The following is an 18,036-nucleotide window of genomic DNA, read 5'->3' as shown; positions in this document are numbered from 1 at the left end:
GAATTTAATCCACAGCAGTAAGATTTTAGGAAAGTGAAACAAAGGAAGGGAATATACAATGAATGGAAGGCTATGGAGGTGCAAGTACATGTGTAGTTCTTAAAGGTAGCATGCAAGCTGACACTCTGCTTAAAAAGAGAGCAGGATTCTTTTTCTTTCTTTTATTAGCCTAGGCAGACAAAAGAGCAAGTACTTAATTGTGGAACTGTTTAAACCAGTGGTTCTCAAACTTTTTCTTACCACGTATGCCATAAGTGCTCTGTGATTAGAAAGAAATTGCTTAAGGTGGCATGTGAGTGGGAAGGGAAGGTCGAGAATCACTGTTCTGGACCCAATTATTACTGAAATATTTTGCTTGAGAAAAATTGTCACTAGCCCACTTCCTTTGGAGTTATGAAACCGTGGACATAACGATTCAATTAGGTACAATTAAAACAGTGGCTTTCAACCTTTTTCTTTTCACCAAGTACCACCTAAGCAATCCCTTACTAATCACAGACTACCTATGGCATAGGGAATACCTATGGCATAGGGAATACTTAAAGTGGTATGTGAGTAGAAAGTTAAAGGTTGAGAACCAATGGTTTGAACAATAGTTAACCTACTCCTTAAGTACTGATTACTTTTGGTCACCATGTTACAGAAAAGATGCAATTACACTGGAAAGTTCAAAAGAAATGTATCAGCATGTTGCCAAGAGACATTTCCTATGGAACCAAAAAAAAGGCCTATTGTATAAAAATTATCTGGGCTGAAAGAAAGTAAAACTGACCAAAAGAGGTCCAAAGCAGGGTTACAACTCTTAAAATGCATGTTGGATTTCACAAATCTTGCAAAGAGAAGATGCGCACACTCATGTGAAATGAAAGTTATCTTGAAGACATCAGATCCAAAGTGGTTGAGATCACAAGTAGCCACCAACTTCAGTTAAATCTGAAATGATTTAGTCCTAAGACTATGGTCCTAAGAAAATTTTCAGTCATCTCAAAATGAGAAATCAACCATTAACACGTTCTTTTATTTTTTTCTTAAAATGAAGACAGTGCAGGATCAGAAAGTGAAGGAAATAACAGCGGCACACAGGATAAAGAATAGCAAAGGAGTTCTTATTCAACTAAGAGGCAACTTTTCACTGGAGCACAGATCCGCTGGTCCCTTAATATTTCAGATTAAGTTGCAAAAATTCACCAAGATGGAGACTGAACTGGGTTTTAGAAAGTGACTTCTCAACATCCTCTCCAGAACAAAGTGCGATTTGTTTGGTTCATAGGTTTTGCTCAGAAGACTCGATGTGAAATAAGCTTGGGTCTAGTAGCATTCACTTTACATTAGTTTCATCTCACCAAACATATTTAACCATCCTCTATTACTCTACCAGGTAGTGAATGTCATAACCATGTGACCTCAGCACATAAAAGCCTCTCTTTCTCATAAAATAAGACTTGCAATACAGAAGTCTTGTGCACTCAAGAAGTCAAACATTTTAATTAATTTTTCTCCTCGCATGCTGATGAGCAGTTCCTAATATATTGTTCAAATTGACATTCTTCCAAAGAAATCTGTATATTTTATATCTCCTTTATTTTATTTATTTCTCCTTCATTTATTTTTTTCATTAATTTATTTATATCTCCTTCAGGGACAAAACTGAATCATGTAGCTTCGAGCAAGAACCTTATTAGATGCACCAAATCAGTAATTAATTTGCCTTTCTATTATTGGATTAATACGATTGAGCAATACATACAGATAGTTTTATCAGTTACACTATAGACTAAAAGGTTTTTGGAAGCTTGAGATACATGTTTAACTCTATGGAATCAGATCATGTTCAAAAATTGTTCCAAATACGTCCAGAACATCATGTAATATGAAAGGAAGATTGTCAAAATTCTGATACAGTAATAAATTCTTAGCATAAAAGATAAATAAATATCACCAGAACTGAGAATACCTTTATGGTTTAAAAAAATCCCACATGCACTCAATGATTACACTTATTGCAGAACAAGTATTTAGGTTTGAGACTGTACATTATTGTTGGATCGATGGTAACATGAAGGGAGTGGAAAGGAGAATGAAAAGGTACAGAAGTAAAAACAAAGAAAAAGGAAACAAAAAAAAATTGGAGTGTGGATTAAAGTAATTACTGCTGAATAAATAAATCTAAACTATGTTCACTGAAAATATTTGTAAATCCTCCCATCCTCTAAAAGATTAATCGACATAATGAATGATATTCCCCCTCTTCCCACCCCCATAAATTACCCATAATATACGGTGGATTTGCAGTCACCTGAATGAAATGTATATTAGTAATCGTTATATTGCTTACCCGCAGTTTGCACAATTGAAATGATCAGGATGATAAGGGTCATTCTTGAATATAAGTGGCTGTTCATCAATAATGGCATGGCATTTCTGACAAATATATTTCCCCAGACCCCTTGCCTTTTCACGGTTATGGCATGGACGACAGAGATGCCTACAAGCAGAAAGATGATAAATAGTTTCTATTAATAAAACATCTGATGTTCATTCTTTAAGATAAAAGAAAAGGCTAAGATTCAATTTAGAACCAAAAGAATTTAAACATCCTGATCCTAAATGACCCCAGGTTGAAAATTTAAAATCATCCCATTCCTGAAATCCAACATTGGTTCAGAATTGTGACATTGAATTGAATGTTCTACCCCTGCAGCCTCATTTGAAGAGCTTTTTAAGGAGAACCTCCCCCCCCTGACTGTAATACTGGCCTCCTTGATGATATCTCAATGCCACCTTTTCTTTTACAGCACACTCATCCTGGTCCTGCTTGAAGACTCCATACTCTAGTATGTTGACCTGGGATTCCTGACCAAATTTCAAATAGTGTCTCAATGATAGCAACATTAAATATTGCCCTCAGTCAGATGACTCATGTTAAAACAGGAGTAATCAATCTCTTGTCTAGAGATTGGCATGATTCACATAAAGAGTGAACATTTAATAAAGCCGAGGCTCTCAATGAAAGCTCAAGAAATAAAACAGCCTCATTTCTCATGTTTTCATAGATTATAGTGCTACATAATTTTACCTTCTCCACAAAACATCCAAATTGGGATCCCAGTCACTGCATGTCAAGGTAGTTTCATGAAGGTTCCCTTACAATTTCAAGTTGTTCATCAAATAATAAACAGATAATTCCAAGAAAGCTTCCACCAGCGTTGTCTCCGCTCCATCCTCAACATTCATTGGAGCAACTTCATCTCCAACATCGAAGTACTCGAGATGGCAGAGGCCGACAGCATCGAATCCACGCTGCTGAAGATCCAACTGCATTGGGTAGGTCACGTCTCCAGAATGGAGGACCATCGCCTTCCCAAGATCGTGTTATATGGCGAGCTCTCCACTGGCCACTGAGACAGAGGTGCACCAAAGAAGAGGTACAAGGACTGCCTAAAGAAAGCTCGGTGCCTGCCACATTGACCACCGCCAGTGGGCTGATATCGCCTCAAACCGTACATCTTGGCGCCTCAGAGTTTGTCGGGCAGCAACCTCCTTTGAAGAAGACCGCAGAGCCCACCTCACTGACAAAAGACAAAGGAGGAAAAACCCAACACTCAACCCCAACCAACCAATTTTCCCCTGCAACCAGTGCAACTGTGTCTGCCTGTCCCGCATCGGACTTGTCAGCCACAAACGAGCCTGCAGCTGATGTGGACATTACCCCTCCATAAATCTTCGTCCGCGAAGCCAAGCCAAAGAAAAAGAAGAATTCCAAGATATTTGACAAGAGGTCTCTTTCTCCAGATTTTCAATTCCACAGTGAGAGATCCATTCATGTCTGTGCAGTTAGCCATCCACATGGTAGCACCCACATAATGCCTAAATGATCTTAAACTCAGGATGGCCCACACTCTCAGAAATCTTGTAGGTGGTCTCTGCAGATATGTGCCACATGTGACACTTTCTAGCTCATTTACTGCAGTGCTGAAGACAAAACATTTTCAACTGCCAAGGTAGGGCTGCATTCACACACAGAGGGGCAACAAAGGAAAGTGTTCATCTTGGGAACTTGTTTCTTGATAAACAGCTCCCAGGCAACTTCTTTTCAGGAGCGTACTTGTACAAGGAATCTGTCTGCTATGTGCATTATTTCTTCAGCAGCCAACATGGTTCCTTTGAGCTTTTCTTGTCGACACCCCCACCTCCTCCCCGCAGGGCAGTGTTACCAACTTCTCCTATCACTCCACTACTTTTATTCTGGCCAACATTTCTTAGCAGCTGAAAAGGTGATGGTAAAAGATATTAATCTCAAAGTTTGGATTTTGCTTAGTTTATTTAATTGTCGTATTTTCAGGACCGATTTCATTTTCAACAAGCTACAAAGCCAGATTAAACACCAAGGTGCAATCACCACATCTTGGTATCACAGGAAACCAAATCTCTGATTTAGAATCTTTATGCATTGTTCCTCTCCCAAACATTTATCTTGATTAAAATTGATATTTTCATCAATAGAAACATTATTTTTCTTTCCAATCTTTTTCTGATAGCATGAAAAAGGAAATAGATTATAAAGCACAATGCTCACAGACTGCTAAGTGTTCTGAAGGATTTGGCCATGGTTAGGAAAAGGAAACATCTATTTCTATGGAGGAAAACAACAATCTAAATTGGATGCTGTTCCCAAAGGAAGTTTTTCCTGCAAACTAATGAAGTTACTTCATAGTTTCAGGAAAATAGTTTATCAGTGCTACAGATCACAGCTGCGATATACCCGATTTCAGTACAAAGGGGAAGTTACTTTCACAACAGAGCTGGAATTGTACCTTGCTAAAGTGTTATTCTTCAAACAGCTGCAGGTGACCCCTCAGTGCAACACAAGCTCTTGATTCTTAAGCTGGGAAAATTTCATGAGGTGAAAATTGTTTTTGAGCATGTTCAAAATAACTATTGTTTTTCTAATGATCATAAATTTCTTTTATTTGAAACCATAAACTTTCAGTAGTTCTTTTTGTAAAACCATTAATCTGTAATTCACTACTCTGGGTTTGATTCTTTTGTTTTCTTCACCATTTCTTCCAACATTAGATAATCAGAGGCCTTACAGAAAACTGCTTTAAACATAGATGTTTTATGAATCTGCTAGTCTAAACAAGACCTTGTATTATTTCCAGTCTACAACAGTTAAATGCTTTCTGATCTTCTGTATCTGAAGAACACAACTATAATAGCATCAAGTTACAGTTGGATATGGAGTCCAATTTCAACCTGACCACAATATCTGTAGAAAGACTAATTTACATTTCTATCTACAGCACTGTGTTTACAGCTGGACTAATTGAGAATAGCATTTCAGTGTGGCCATTGCATGAAAACCAAGACCAAAAGCAGCATCTACATGCTAAATCTTGCAGTAGCAGATCTCTGCCTCATTCTGACACTGCTATTGTGTTTTGCCTATCATGTGCTTCAAAGCCCTTGGCCATTTGGGGAAACAGCCTGCTGAATCACTGGCTTCCTTTTTTATCTTGACCTATACTGAAGTTTCTACTTTGTTACCTGCATCAATTTTGACGTTACTTGGCAATAGTCCATTCAGTTCGATCAATCAACTTCCAGAAAATTCCCTATGTAAAAATAATCAGTGCTACTGTGTGAGTAAATGCAATACTTGGAACAATTCAACTTATTGTGACCACTCAGAATGTTCAAACACAAGAGAACACCACCGTGTGCTTCAGCTGTACACTTGATGCTAGTGTGGTTATTATTGTATTTTTTTTTCCATTCCTTGTCATTGCCTGTTACTACTTATGCATAACCAGACATCTCCAGTCATACAGGTGCCTCAAATACAAGCAGAAAGCTCCCAGAATGATTTTTTACAGTGTTAACAGTCGGCCTTTTCGAATTGCAGCACCTGGGTACCCCAACTACGACTCGAGTGAGATTACTGGCTAGTTGGTACCTCCCACTCCTTCTAAACTCCTTCTAATTTACCTGCTAAATTGATAACCCGGCCATTTAAGGGGATCCCACACCTGTGGTGACATGATGACGTGGCATGCACTCAAAGGCAGCTCCACAGGGAATCCCATTCCCTGTGCTCTGTTTAAAGTTCTCCTAAATGCCACACCCCCAACCCCATCAGTGGCCCCTTGCTCCCAGCAGTCATTTACCCACCCCCTGCACTTAACTCCCCCATCTAACTCCACACTTGGCAGCAGGGGTGCAGTGCTGCTGAGCAGTGTTGCCAGATGTCTAAATAATTAACACTCCAAATCAGGTACAGAAATGACTCTGGGGGGTTGCTGCGAATGCTCTGCCAATGCCAGAGTGGTTCCAGCAGCATGGGGGAATTATGGGTAAGGCCACTGATCCTATATTGAGCCAGCCAGGGATTCTCTGTGATGCACCCATGCAAGCACCGACATCACGAGATTTAGGGAAGCCATTTTGCCCTTTCAAATCGGCATTGGATGACGCCCCGGTAAGTTTTACCAGGTTCCCTGTCCATCTCAGAGGTAGGTCCAGGACCCGGGTGGATTTTGACCAGTCTTGTCTTTCAAAGAGTCTGATCCTAGAATCTTTAACTGAGTAAATTGCCATGTTAACCCCATTTTACAAGGAAATTTGAAAGGGCCCAGTAGTGTTTCTGATTACCTTATCACCTTGTTTATTTTCTCTAATTATGATGGCAATCAGCATTTGCAGAAAACATCCATATTTCAGAATCGTACGGTCATCAACCATGCTTTCTTTTGGTTGGCTAGCATCAAATATATTGTTTACTTATTTGTGGGGAGAATTTTTAAAGACTCCCTTTGTGGAGAGACTACAACAGAATACAATAGCCAAGATATTCACCCTAGTGTTAACACTACTAGAAAGTAGTTCTTGACCACAAACTATTTTTATTCAACAAAAAAATTGCTTGATTTGTATTCTAGCAACCTATTAAATGTTGAACAATGCCACCTATGAGGTATAAAATTCTGATCATTAATATGTTTTGATAAATCAAATTTGGATTTCAGAGACTCATTTCCCTACCCTAAAGCCAGACATGTAATCATACTCTTTCTTTCTTTTTGTGCAGAAACCACCTCAAATATTCTCATGCTCTTCATTGATAATTGGGATAATAACTGGAAACAACTCTGGTCCAATAAATTATTTTCTTCTTATCAAATATGGAGAATGTTTAAACTGCCTAGGTTTTCTAAAATTCACTTTATCTCATCAAATAGTTCATGATAATTTAGTAATAATTTGTTGGCACATTTCAACTCCATTTTCCTAAAATAATTCTAGACATTTCAAGAAGTTTTGAACTTGGGTGATGAGATCAAGAAAGCTGATAACAGAGCTATAAAACGTTTGAAAAGAGAGAGGTATACAGGTACATTATCCTTTATCTGGAACCCTTGGGGGACAGTGTGTTCCGAATTTCACATTTTTCTGGATTTCGGAAAGCCCACCCGAATTGTGCTTCCGTATCCACCCCCACCCCTTTCCAGTTGCCCGGCCGCCTCCCCCGACCGCCTGTCCCTCGGTCGCCTCACCCGGCCGCCGGTCCCCATTTGCCAGATTTTGGAGCTTTCCGGATTTTAGATGCCTGGATAAAGGATCGTGTACCTGTACTTATTTAATTGAAGTACAAACTGAAGGCAAACACAGTTCAATTTTGAAGTAAAATCTTAAAATATTCTCCAAAGCCAATTGTGATATTGAGTCACAAATGTTGGAAAATGAACCTAATACTCTTATTATAATAATTCAAATGCATAAAAAAATTGAAGAAAATATATTGTGCCTTTTCCTGTTCCCAATCCAGCAATTCTTTTTGGACACATGATGGTCACTGAACAAGTTCAGTGCTGCTTTTACTAGAGTAAACTAGAAAAGGACAAAACTAGTCTGACTAATTACTACCCACAATAATGCTAGAAACTATTATTTGCAGTGTTGTCAAGTGGCACCTCTTCTCCAATAACTTAATCACCAATACCCAACAGAAGCTTTGCTAGGGTCACTCAATGCCAGACTTCATTGCCTCCTTGCAACTAACTTCCAATAAGGCAAGAAAGACTGACCTTGATACCAAGGAGACACTTTGACAGTTTGGCATCAAGGTGTCCTGGTAAAAGTTAAAAAGAAGTTGCTTCAATGGCTGAATTATACATTGCACAGAGAAAGATGGTTTATAGTTGTTACAAAGGAAGCAACTGAGCACCAGCACAATGCTGCAAGCTTCTTCAGGGCAGTGTAAGAACCAACCATTTCCAGATATTTCATATTATAGCTCAGAGTTGGACAGTCACTAATGAATGCAAAAATAAGATAGGATAATTGAGACAACTTGATAGACTTTATTCTTTATTGCAATATTCTGTGGTCAATTTACGATCAAAAAAAAGGCAATATAAATACACAATGGAGCCTCTTGTAACCACCATACCCTTTTGTGTATGAAGTACAATTTCTGTATTAATAAGAATAAGTTCATCAAATATACCAACCTGCCAGCATTCTTTACAAATCCAATATCTGCAAGAATCTGTTGGCACAAGTCACAGCGAAAACATTCTGGATGCCAACTATTGTTCATGGCTTTAATCACTCGGCCAATGACAAACTCACCTATAACGAAAAAGACAGCACTCACATTAAAAAAAACAATACTAGGAGACAGTATTTTCTTCTTATTTTTCACTCTATCCAAAATTGAAATGTGCTTTCATCTATAAACTTCATGGTGTTGATGGCTGAACCTTTGAAGGATAGAAAAATCCAGTAATTTATTTTTAGTTAATCCAGTTCCTGCTTGGTTTACTTTGTTCAAAGTACAGGCAAAAGCCCCCACATTAGAAAACACACAAACTGCATCTTGACTGGTAACAAATGGCATCAAAAAGCACACAAGAGTCACAAGGTCAGTGTTTGTAACCAAGGAATGAGCCAGATGCAAAATTTCCCATCAGATTCTCTGTGGCACATGTTAACATCAAACTTTATTACATTTATTCAAAGGACAAGAAGATTCTAGATTTGGTTGCTCATTGTCAGTTATATAGCAGGAAACATCCTTTGGCCCAACTCATTCACATCAACCACAGTTCCTTCCTGATGTAGTTAAAACACACAGAATTGTTGGAGGAACTCAGCCAGTCTTGTAGCCTTCATAGGAGATATATTATCAACATTTTGAGATTGAGCCCTTCCTTAAGGAACCAACCACCAAAATGGGTTAAATGAATTATGAGGAGAGGTGAGAAATGATGTTGACTATGAGAGGATGGGGTGTGAAGAAAGAGTGCATGGAAGGAGTGAAAGAGCATGCACGGAGTGGGGGCGGGGGGGAAAAGAGGGATATGGGGGAGGTTTTAATGGAAGCTGGAATTGATGTTAATGCAATCCAGTTGAAAGGTGCCTAGATGGAAGATAAAGTATTGTTCATCCAAGTTGCAGGTGGTCTCAGTCTGGCAGTGCATGAGACCATTGAAAGACGTGTCAGCAGGGTGTTGAATTGAAAAGAGTGGGCACTGTGAGATCCACACTATTGACGCGGACAGAGCCAAGATGCCCAACAAAGCAATCTTCCAGTCTCTCTGACATAGAGACATTTTATTTTCCTTTTCTTTGTTTATCTTTACCTCCTAATGGCACTGCAAGACCTGCTGAGTTCCTCCATCATTTCTGTGTGTTTTGCTGTATTATGCAGCCATCTTCTCAGAATGGATGACTTTGTATTCCTCGTGTGGAACATCACTTGAAATAGCACCAAACGTATCCAGGGCATAGAATACATTCTGGCTTGGGAACATTATTGTCCATTGCCAAGAGTGGCTTCACCCTTCAATATGTATAATAACAGATTAATACAAGTATCTATATTTAAGTAGGCAAAAAAGTTCAAACTATAGCAAAAATAATTGTTTGTTAATTTAGGATGACCACTTACCACACTGATGACAACAGGGTGCGAAAAGCATTTGAAAATCATGTTCACAGTACTTTCGCCCTTCAAACTGTAAAAAACAAAATGTAATTATTTAACTAGTTCTGTACTGATATTGCCTTCATTTTAATTGTAAAATGTGCTTTAAACAAAATTAAGACTGAATCTTTACACAAGTGCAAGACATGGGCAGCGTGTATGTGGATGCTTTTTAAATAGAAGAAATGATTTTAAAATTACCAAACTATTTCACAACAATTATATGCTAATGAATATATCTGGCTTGTATCCCAATAGCTGGTTATAATTATTTTTTCAACCTGGTCCCAATAAAGTTATCTCTTTAGGTTGTGGAAAGTACATGATCAGGCATTATTTGAAATGTTTCATATTTAAATCCTGCGGAAAGGATGATAAAATGTTGTGTTATACGCGTCAATCTTGATAGGATCTGCAATTTGGCCTCACCTTAAAATAATTTTTTTTGCAAACATGCAGTGGGCATGAGTTTCTTTCTTTTGTCAATATTAAGATAACATGGACAGCAAAGTGGAATGGTTAGAGATGTTGAATTCTGAGTGCTTTTGTAAAGTTAATGACACTTCACAGGAGTATTACAAGACAAAACCAACACCAAGTTACAGAAAAGGTATTTAAAGTAGGTGGGTAAAGGCATGAGTTTGAGAAGAGAAAGTTACAAATGTTGAAAGAGTGATATTCTAGAACAGGGGTGTCAAACTCAAATTCACGGAGGGCCAAAATTAAAAACTTGGACTAAGTCGAGGGCCGAACTAAATATTTATTGAAAATTTTCAACAACATCTGCATGTTTTCTCTTCTTTCAACATATGTAATGTTAAACTTTTTCTTATTAAAATAAATGTTTAATAATAGTTTTGGATAAACTCTTTCCAGAAGCATTAATGAATGAGAAAATATTCAATAAATAATATTTCTCTATAGAGGATTTGTCAAATGTTGCTGTCGAATAGTAAAATCTGAGGGCTATTGAGAATGTGGGAGAATAACATGATTCCTGAAACAATTAAATGGGTGACTGATTGTGGGCATGAACTCTAGCAGGGTTATTTGCCATGCCCTTTTTCCATTGGTACAGATATCCTTTGATTTACACACTTTTCAAGTTTTATGCCTAATGAGCTTGTATCCAGGTGCAGGACCATTTTTAACCAGGAATATATTTATCACTGTGACATGAAACTATTGGAAGATCGTTTTATCCTGAGATTAAAGTTCATAATCCTTACTCAGGCCTGTGTGCGGGAGGGCGGGGTTTGCGGGCGATCGGGTTGGACAACGACAGTGTGGGGGCATTGGCTCTCGCTGCAGGGCGGCATCTCGGCGGATCAGCGGACCCGTCGCCGTGAGTCGCGGGTCAGCCTGCGGCAGGGAGGGGGAGTGGGCAACGGTCCTGGCGAGGTCAGGCCCCCCCCTGAGTTTCTGCCGGACCCCCCTTGACCTGCTGAGTTTCTCCCGGACCTCCCTTGACCTGCTAAGTTTCTCCCAGACCCCCCTTGACCTGCTGAGTTTCTCCCGGACCCCCTCCCCTTGACCTTCTGAGTTTCTCCTGGACCCCTCCCCCTTGACCTGCTGAGTTTCTCTCGGACCCCCCTTTGACCTGCTGAGTTTCTCCCGGATCCCCCTTTGACTGCTGAGTTTCTCCCGGACCCACCTTGACCTGCTGAGTTTCTCCCGGACCCCCCTTGACCTGCTGAGTTTCTCCCGGACCTCCCTTGACCTGCTGAGTTTCTCCCGGACCCCCTTTTCTTTCCGTGCCGGTGTCCCAGGACCTTTCCAGGGCAGTCTCCGCGCTCAGGACCGCGCTGGGATCCCTGTCAGCGTTGGAGGAGCAGGTGAGCGCGGCTAATCCCGATCCAGCCCACGCCACTCCCGAGATTGGCAGGGGGTTCCACCCTACCTGCCCGACCAGCCTCGCTCTCCACGTGTACTCTGGGCACCCGCCGCTGGTCCGGTGGGAAGGCGCAGGGCGGCCGGCGGCCCCACCGCCTGGCAGGGAGCCCCAATCTTCCCTCCAGCGTCCCAACTCCATCTGCAGCTCCAAGAAACGCTGTGCCACTGGGGTTCCGGGCGCTGGGAAGCGGCCTTGGCTTCCCCTGACACCGGCCAGGCCGCGCTGCGGTGGGGGGGTGGGCGGGGGGACACGACAGCGTGTTTATAAAACCACCCACCACTACTTTTCAAGGACCAGGATTTTTCTCTCTCTCTCTCACCCTGGGACACAGCGGTTACTGTGCATGTGCTATACTGGCGCGGCGGCCAACGGGCTACCTCTAATACATTTTTGATATGATCTTGCGGGCCAAATATAATTATATCGCGGGCCAGAGTTTGACATGTGTGTTCTAGAACATTAATGAAGTGTACATTCAGAATGTTTCAATATGGATGTCATGCCGATATAAATGAGAGCTAATAATCTTTCCTTTGGATTGGTGATGCCTTGTATAATAATCCTATATAAAAATGCCAGGATTCTTTGTAATTAAAATGACACAAAAGTCTGAAAAATAGAAAATGCAGGAAATACTGCAATCAGGCACCATCTTGCAAAACTGATACATTTCAGGTTGATCTGAACTGGAAAAAAAGATAAACTTTTACTCTGATGCAGATAGGAGGAAAAGTGAAGAACACAGAAAGGGCAAGTATTAGGGAGAGGACATTTAATGGAAAACAAAAGAAAAAGCTTGTACTTGGTCAGAATCCTAAAGATGGATCCACATTAAATGAGCTTCCTGGTTTCATCTAATGATCTGAAATTGTTCAACTCTAGTTCAGAACTAGGTGAAGGTTCACTTCATCAAGAATGAACAACTTGACTTCTTATATTACTAAGAAGAAAGATCTCTGGATTTTCTGGTATGTTGCTTCTTGTGATTTTATTTAATACCTGATTTAGATCTTCCCAAAACTTTTCCACTTTCTCACATGCCCAAATTGCATGTACTGTTGTTCCCGTTTCCTTCTTACAGCGAAAACATCTATCTGATACTGTTGGTTTCCATTTATTTAACTTTTGGGGCGTGGTGTATAGCCTGTGTAACCAATTATATTGTATCATGCGTAACCTCGTGTTTAATGTATTTCTCATCGTTCCGGAGCATAGCTTTTCCCATGTTTCATTCTTTATCTTTATGTTTAGATCTTGATTTGGATGGAGCACAAAAAAGATTTATTATGATAGCCTAAGCTGTCGCAAAAAAATGTATTATGTCAACCTGGAAATCAGAAGATAGCCTGAGAATACAGCAATGGTACATAGAAATGAATAAATCTATTCCATTGGAAAAAATAACATATAATTTAAGAAATAACATCACAGTATTTGAACAAATTTGGGAACTGTACATGGAACACAACAGAGAAGTCCTATCGCGGACCTCCACCACCTATAATGATAGAATGAGAAGACGACGAAATGAACTGACCCAGTGTGTAAAAGTAGATGACACAATTTTCTTGCTTATTTTCATTGTGTGATGACATTGTTTAATGGGTTTAATGTATTGTATATGTTGAACGTTGAGTGGGTGGGTAGGGGGTGGGAAGGGGGAAGATTGGGAGAAAATGACACTGTGTATATTCAAGAGGGAAATGTTTATGTGTATTTCATAGTGTGAAAAATAAAAAATTCAATAAGAGAATGCAGAACTTGCATCTTCATGAATGATATTTAATCCATTTAAATATTTACTGGTGCGACCATCGTGTTACATAGAAACATAGAAAATAGGAGCAGGAGTAGGTCATTCGACCCTTCGAGCCTGCTCTGCCATTCAACGAGATCATGGCTGATCTTAAAGTTCAGTACCCCGTCCCCGCCCTCTCCGTAACCTTTAATACCCTTATACTGAACAAATAGATCTAATTCCCTCTTAAATATATTTAATGAACCTGCCTCTACTGCCCTCTGTGGCAATGAATTCCACAGATTCACCACCCTCTGGGTCAAGAAATTCCTCCTCATCTCGGTCCTAAATGGTTTGCCTATTATCCTCAAACCATGGCCCCGGGTTCTGGATTTTCCCATCATTGGAAACATCCCATCTGTATCCATTCTGTCCAATCCTGCCAGAATTTTATAGGTCTCTATGAGATCCCCTCTCAATCTTCTAAACTCCAGCGAGTACAATCCCAATTTGCGCAATCTTTCCTCATAAGTCATTCCTGCCATTCCAGGTATCAGCCTGGTGAATCGCCTCTGCACTCCCTCCATTGCAAGAACATCCTTCCTTAGATAAGGTGACCAAAATTGCACACAATACTCCAGGTGTGGTCTCACCAAGGCCCTGTACAGCTGCAGTAAGGTATCCTTGCTCCTATACTGAAACCCTCTTGATATGAAGGCCAACATACCATTTGCCTTTTTAACCACCTGCTGTACCTGCATGCTCGCCTTCAGAGACTGATGTACAAGTACCCCTAGGTCTCTCTGCACTTCCCCATCTCTTAATCTATTGCCATTCAAATAGTAATCTGCCCTCCGGTTTGTATTACCAAAGTGAATAACCTCACATTTATCCACATTGTAGTGCATTTGTCATGTATCTGCCCAGTCCCTCAATTTATCCAAATCACACTGGAGCTTCCTGACCCCCTCTTCCGTGCACACAACCCCTCCTAGCTTAGTGTCATCTGCAAATTTGGAGATATTACATCCAATCCCCTCATCCAGATCATTAATGTAAATTGTGAACAGCTGGGGTCCCAGTACAGATCCCTGTGGTACCCCACTGGTCACCGCCTGCCACTCAGAAAACGAGCCATTTATCCCAACTCTCTGTCTTCTACCTGCCAGCCAGTTTTCAATCCACATCAATCCTTTGCCCCCAATCCCATGAGCCTTGATTTTGGAAGCCAGTCGTTTATGCGGGACCTTATCGAAGGCCTTTTGGAAGTCCAGGTACACCACATCCACTGGCTCTCCCCCATCTATTTTACCTGTCACCATCTCAAAGAATTCCAATAGATTTGTCAAGCACGATTTACCTTTTGTAAATCCATGTTGACTCCGTCCGATCCCTTCTCTGCTAGTCATATGCTCCGCTATTACATCCTTAATAATGGATTCCATCATTTTGCCCACTACTGATGTAAGGCTCACTGGCCGATAATTCCCCACTTTTTCTCTACCCCACTTTTTAAATAGTGGGGTAACATTAGCTACCCTCCAATCCATAGGTACTGATCGAGTTCTGTAAAATAATTCTTAAAGCACCTGCTATCTGAATGGCCACTTCCTTGAGTATCCTAGGATGTAGATTATCAGGCCTTTGGGATTTATCTGCCTTCAATCCCATCAATTTCCCCAAGACCATGTCCTTAGAGATACTGATTTCTTTCAATTCCTCCCTTGCATTAGTCTCTTTGTTTCCCAACATCCTTGGGAGGTTATTTGTATCCTCTCTTGTAAAAACAGAACTAAAGTAAGAATTTAATTGGTCTGCCATTTCCTTATTCCCCATTATATATTCCCCTAATTCCGACTGCAAAGGACCTACTCTGGATTTCACCAATCTTTTCCTCTTGACATATTTATAAAAGCTTTTGCAGTCGGTTTTTATATTTGCCGCAAGCTTACTTTCGTAATTTATTTTTGCTCTCTTGATTAATCCCTTTGGTGCATCTTGAACTGCTCCCAGTCTTCGGTTGCGGTACTTTTTTTGGCCAATTGATATGCTCTCTCTTTGGACCCAATGCTGTCTCTAATTTCCCTTGTTATCCACGGTTGAGTCACCTTTTTTGGTTTATTTTTATGCCAAATCGGTATAAACGATTTTTGCAATATTCAACCCACTTGCTTCAAAGTATATTAATCCTCATTTGGTTTCTTAAATTTTTTGGTTGCACATAGTGGGTGGTGCCTTGAACATTGGTGTTAAAAGCAGTACTTTTGTGAGTCACTGAGATATGTGAGCAGACTGTGTCATAGATCACATGGCTCTTAAAATATTTTTATTTTAAAAATCATTTAAAATGTTCAATTACCTTCAAATGTTTAAATAAAAATATATACTTGTTGAATTGAAATGCCTGCACATTAAAACATTTCCAAATTATAAAATAAACTAATCTGCTTGACCACTTCCCACTTAATTTCTTGAGTTCTGGTAATAGTGAAAACAGCTTTACGCGCATACATGCTAATTCATGCTCAGCCTTGAATACTACAACTCCCTGCATCTTGGATACTTCATTCTTCATTTCTAACTCTGTTTCCAAATTTATCTGAAGCCAAGTAATTTTTCCTCCCAGTTTTCAATGCTTTTGTTTTGGATTTTTTTTAAAATTGCACCACCTTAAACAAGGTTAATAAATGCTGAAAGGGTGAATACATCTAATTTGGCAGAAGGGATAATGGGCGCAAGGATGAAACGTCCAAAGCAGCGCATTAAGAAACAGGATTATGCATCAAATGATCGAGACCAGAGATATTCCTGGTCTTCAGCCAAAGGCTGGATAACTTCATAACAGGCCAAACATGATTTAACTAAGCTTTGTACAGTACAGCATTAAGAATAAACAATTTAAGATAGAAGACGGGGCAAAATGTAAAATAATTTTGAAAAAAAAATCAGCATTATAGTCCTCAATTATATAAAATTTGCTTTAATCAGATAATTCCTGTAACATACAAAATTTAAATTTAAACCCTAGTTGTTGGTGCTGTAACAGCTAACCGCTATGCTAATAACCATGCCGTCATCATAATTAACACCAGATAAAGCCCCTTGAGATAAAGACCCTTATTAAACAGGGATAAGGAGGCACTTTAAGAGAGTCACCTCAATGGCGAATGGCATTAACTAGCTCTTCATCCTGGAAGATGCGTTTTTATTCAAACACAACTTTATTAAAACAGCTGCTACAAGCAAAGCACAAACAAGGTATTGTGCTGTCTGAATATTTGCTCCCATCTTCACCAAAGTTTTATGTTTTAGTTCAGGGAAAATTTACTTTTACAATTTTAAGCTTTTATTAAATTTTAATTTAAAGAAATGATTTATTCTCCTCGATTTTTTTTCCTGGTTGCTTGAATTCCAGATAACGGGTTTAACTGTACTTTTCTTTCTTTCAATGTATATTGTGCATTTAATTGACAGCTTTAAGATTTTTCAAAAAATTTTTCTTTATTTTACTTAAAAAACATTTTTGACAGTTTAAAAGCCTCTGCTTATCATCTCAAGCCCTGATCACAGCACTCACCAAAGACATGACCAGTTGAGAAAATACTTGGCGACTCAGGAAACAATCTGCATTTTTCTGAGAAATTAATCAAAAGACAATGGACTCTACACACATCTACTCACCTCATAGAACAGCCCTTCTGGGAACTGTTGGAAGCACTGAGCACATACAAAACATTGTTCATGATACAGCTCTCCATTGCTGTTCACAATTCTCTCCGCGGGTGCAAAGCCACTTTTGCATCGCTCACACATGGCGTTAGCCAGAGCATTTGCCATGTTGCTATAATGAAGTTAAAAGATAACATGTTAGATTTAGGCTTCCAAGGTACATCACAAACCAAACAAACTTTAAAAAGATTTACCTTTGAAGGTGAGTGATAAATCAAAGTGATTTCAACTGCTCTTGCTGTTTTTTTTTAAATATAAACACACATTCAGAGACCTTGTATGCCATTAAAGGAAAAGCTATTAAATACATTTTATAAAGACCATTGCACACAACACAACTAATTAGCTACCAATGAGGTGCAATTCCCAGACTTCCAGCTTTCAAAACTTTAAAGCTCCAATAAGTTTCTTTGGCTTGGCTTCGCGGACGAAGATTTATGGAGGGGGTAAATGTCCACGTCAGCTGTAGGCTCGTTTGTGGCTGACAAGTCCGATGCGGGACAGGCAGACACGGTTGCAGCGGAAAATTGGTTGGTTGGGGTTGGGTGTTGGGTTTTTCCTCCTTTGTCTTTTGTCAGTGAGGTGGGCTCTGCGGTCTTCTTCAAAGGAGGTTGCTGCCCGCTGAACTGTGAGGCGCCAAGATGTACGGTTTGAGGCGATATCAGCCCACTTACTACTGAATCAAAA

General features: G+C 39.8%; 1 protein-coding gene across 8 annotated transcripts in view; it reads right to left on the bottom strand.

Annotated features, from left to right (window-relative positions):
* The window catches only part of LOC138739333 (LIM and senescent cell antigen-like-containing domain protein 1), a 122,195-nt gene that overhangs the window by 30,474 nt on the left and 73,685 nt on the right, over positions 1-18,036 (bottom strand). For all 8 annotated transcript variants that reach the window (XM_069891149.1, XM_069891151.1, XM_069891150.1 and 5 more), the window contains exons 2-5: positions 17,302-17,461; positions 9,953-10,019; positions 8,511-8,631; positions 2,336-2,485 (exon numbers count right to left, since the gene is read on the bottom strand). In XM_069891149.1, coding sequence (XP_069747250.1) covers positions 2,336-2,485; positions 8,511-8,631; positions 9,953-10,019; positions 17,302-17,461 — 498 coding nt within the window. The remainder of the gene's footprint in view (positions 1-2,335; positions 2,486-8,510; positions 8,632-9,952; positions 10,020-17,301; positions 17,462-18,036) is intronic.

Source organism: Narcine bancroftii, chromosome 7 (assembly GCF_036971445.1).
Source record: "Narcine bancroftii isolate sNarBan1 chromosome 7, sNarBan1.hap1, whole genome shotgun sequence".
Taxonomy (NCBI): domain Eukaryota; kingdom Metazoa; phylum Chordata; class Chondrichthyes; order Torpediniformes; family Narcinidae; genus Narcine; species Narcine bancroftii.
Note: the sequence above shows the minus strand (reverse complement) of the source record. Positions and strands in the feature narration are given on the sequence as shown.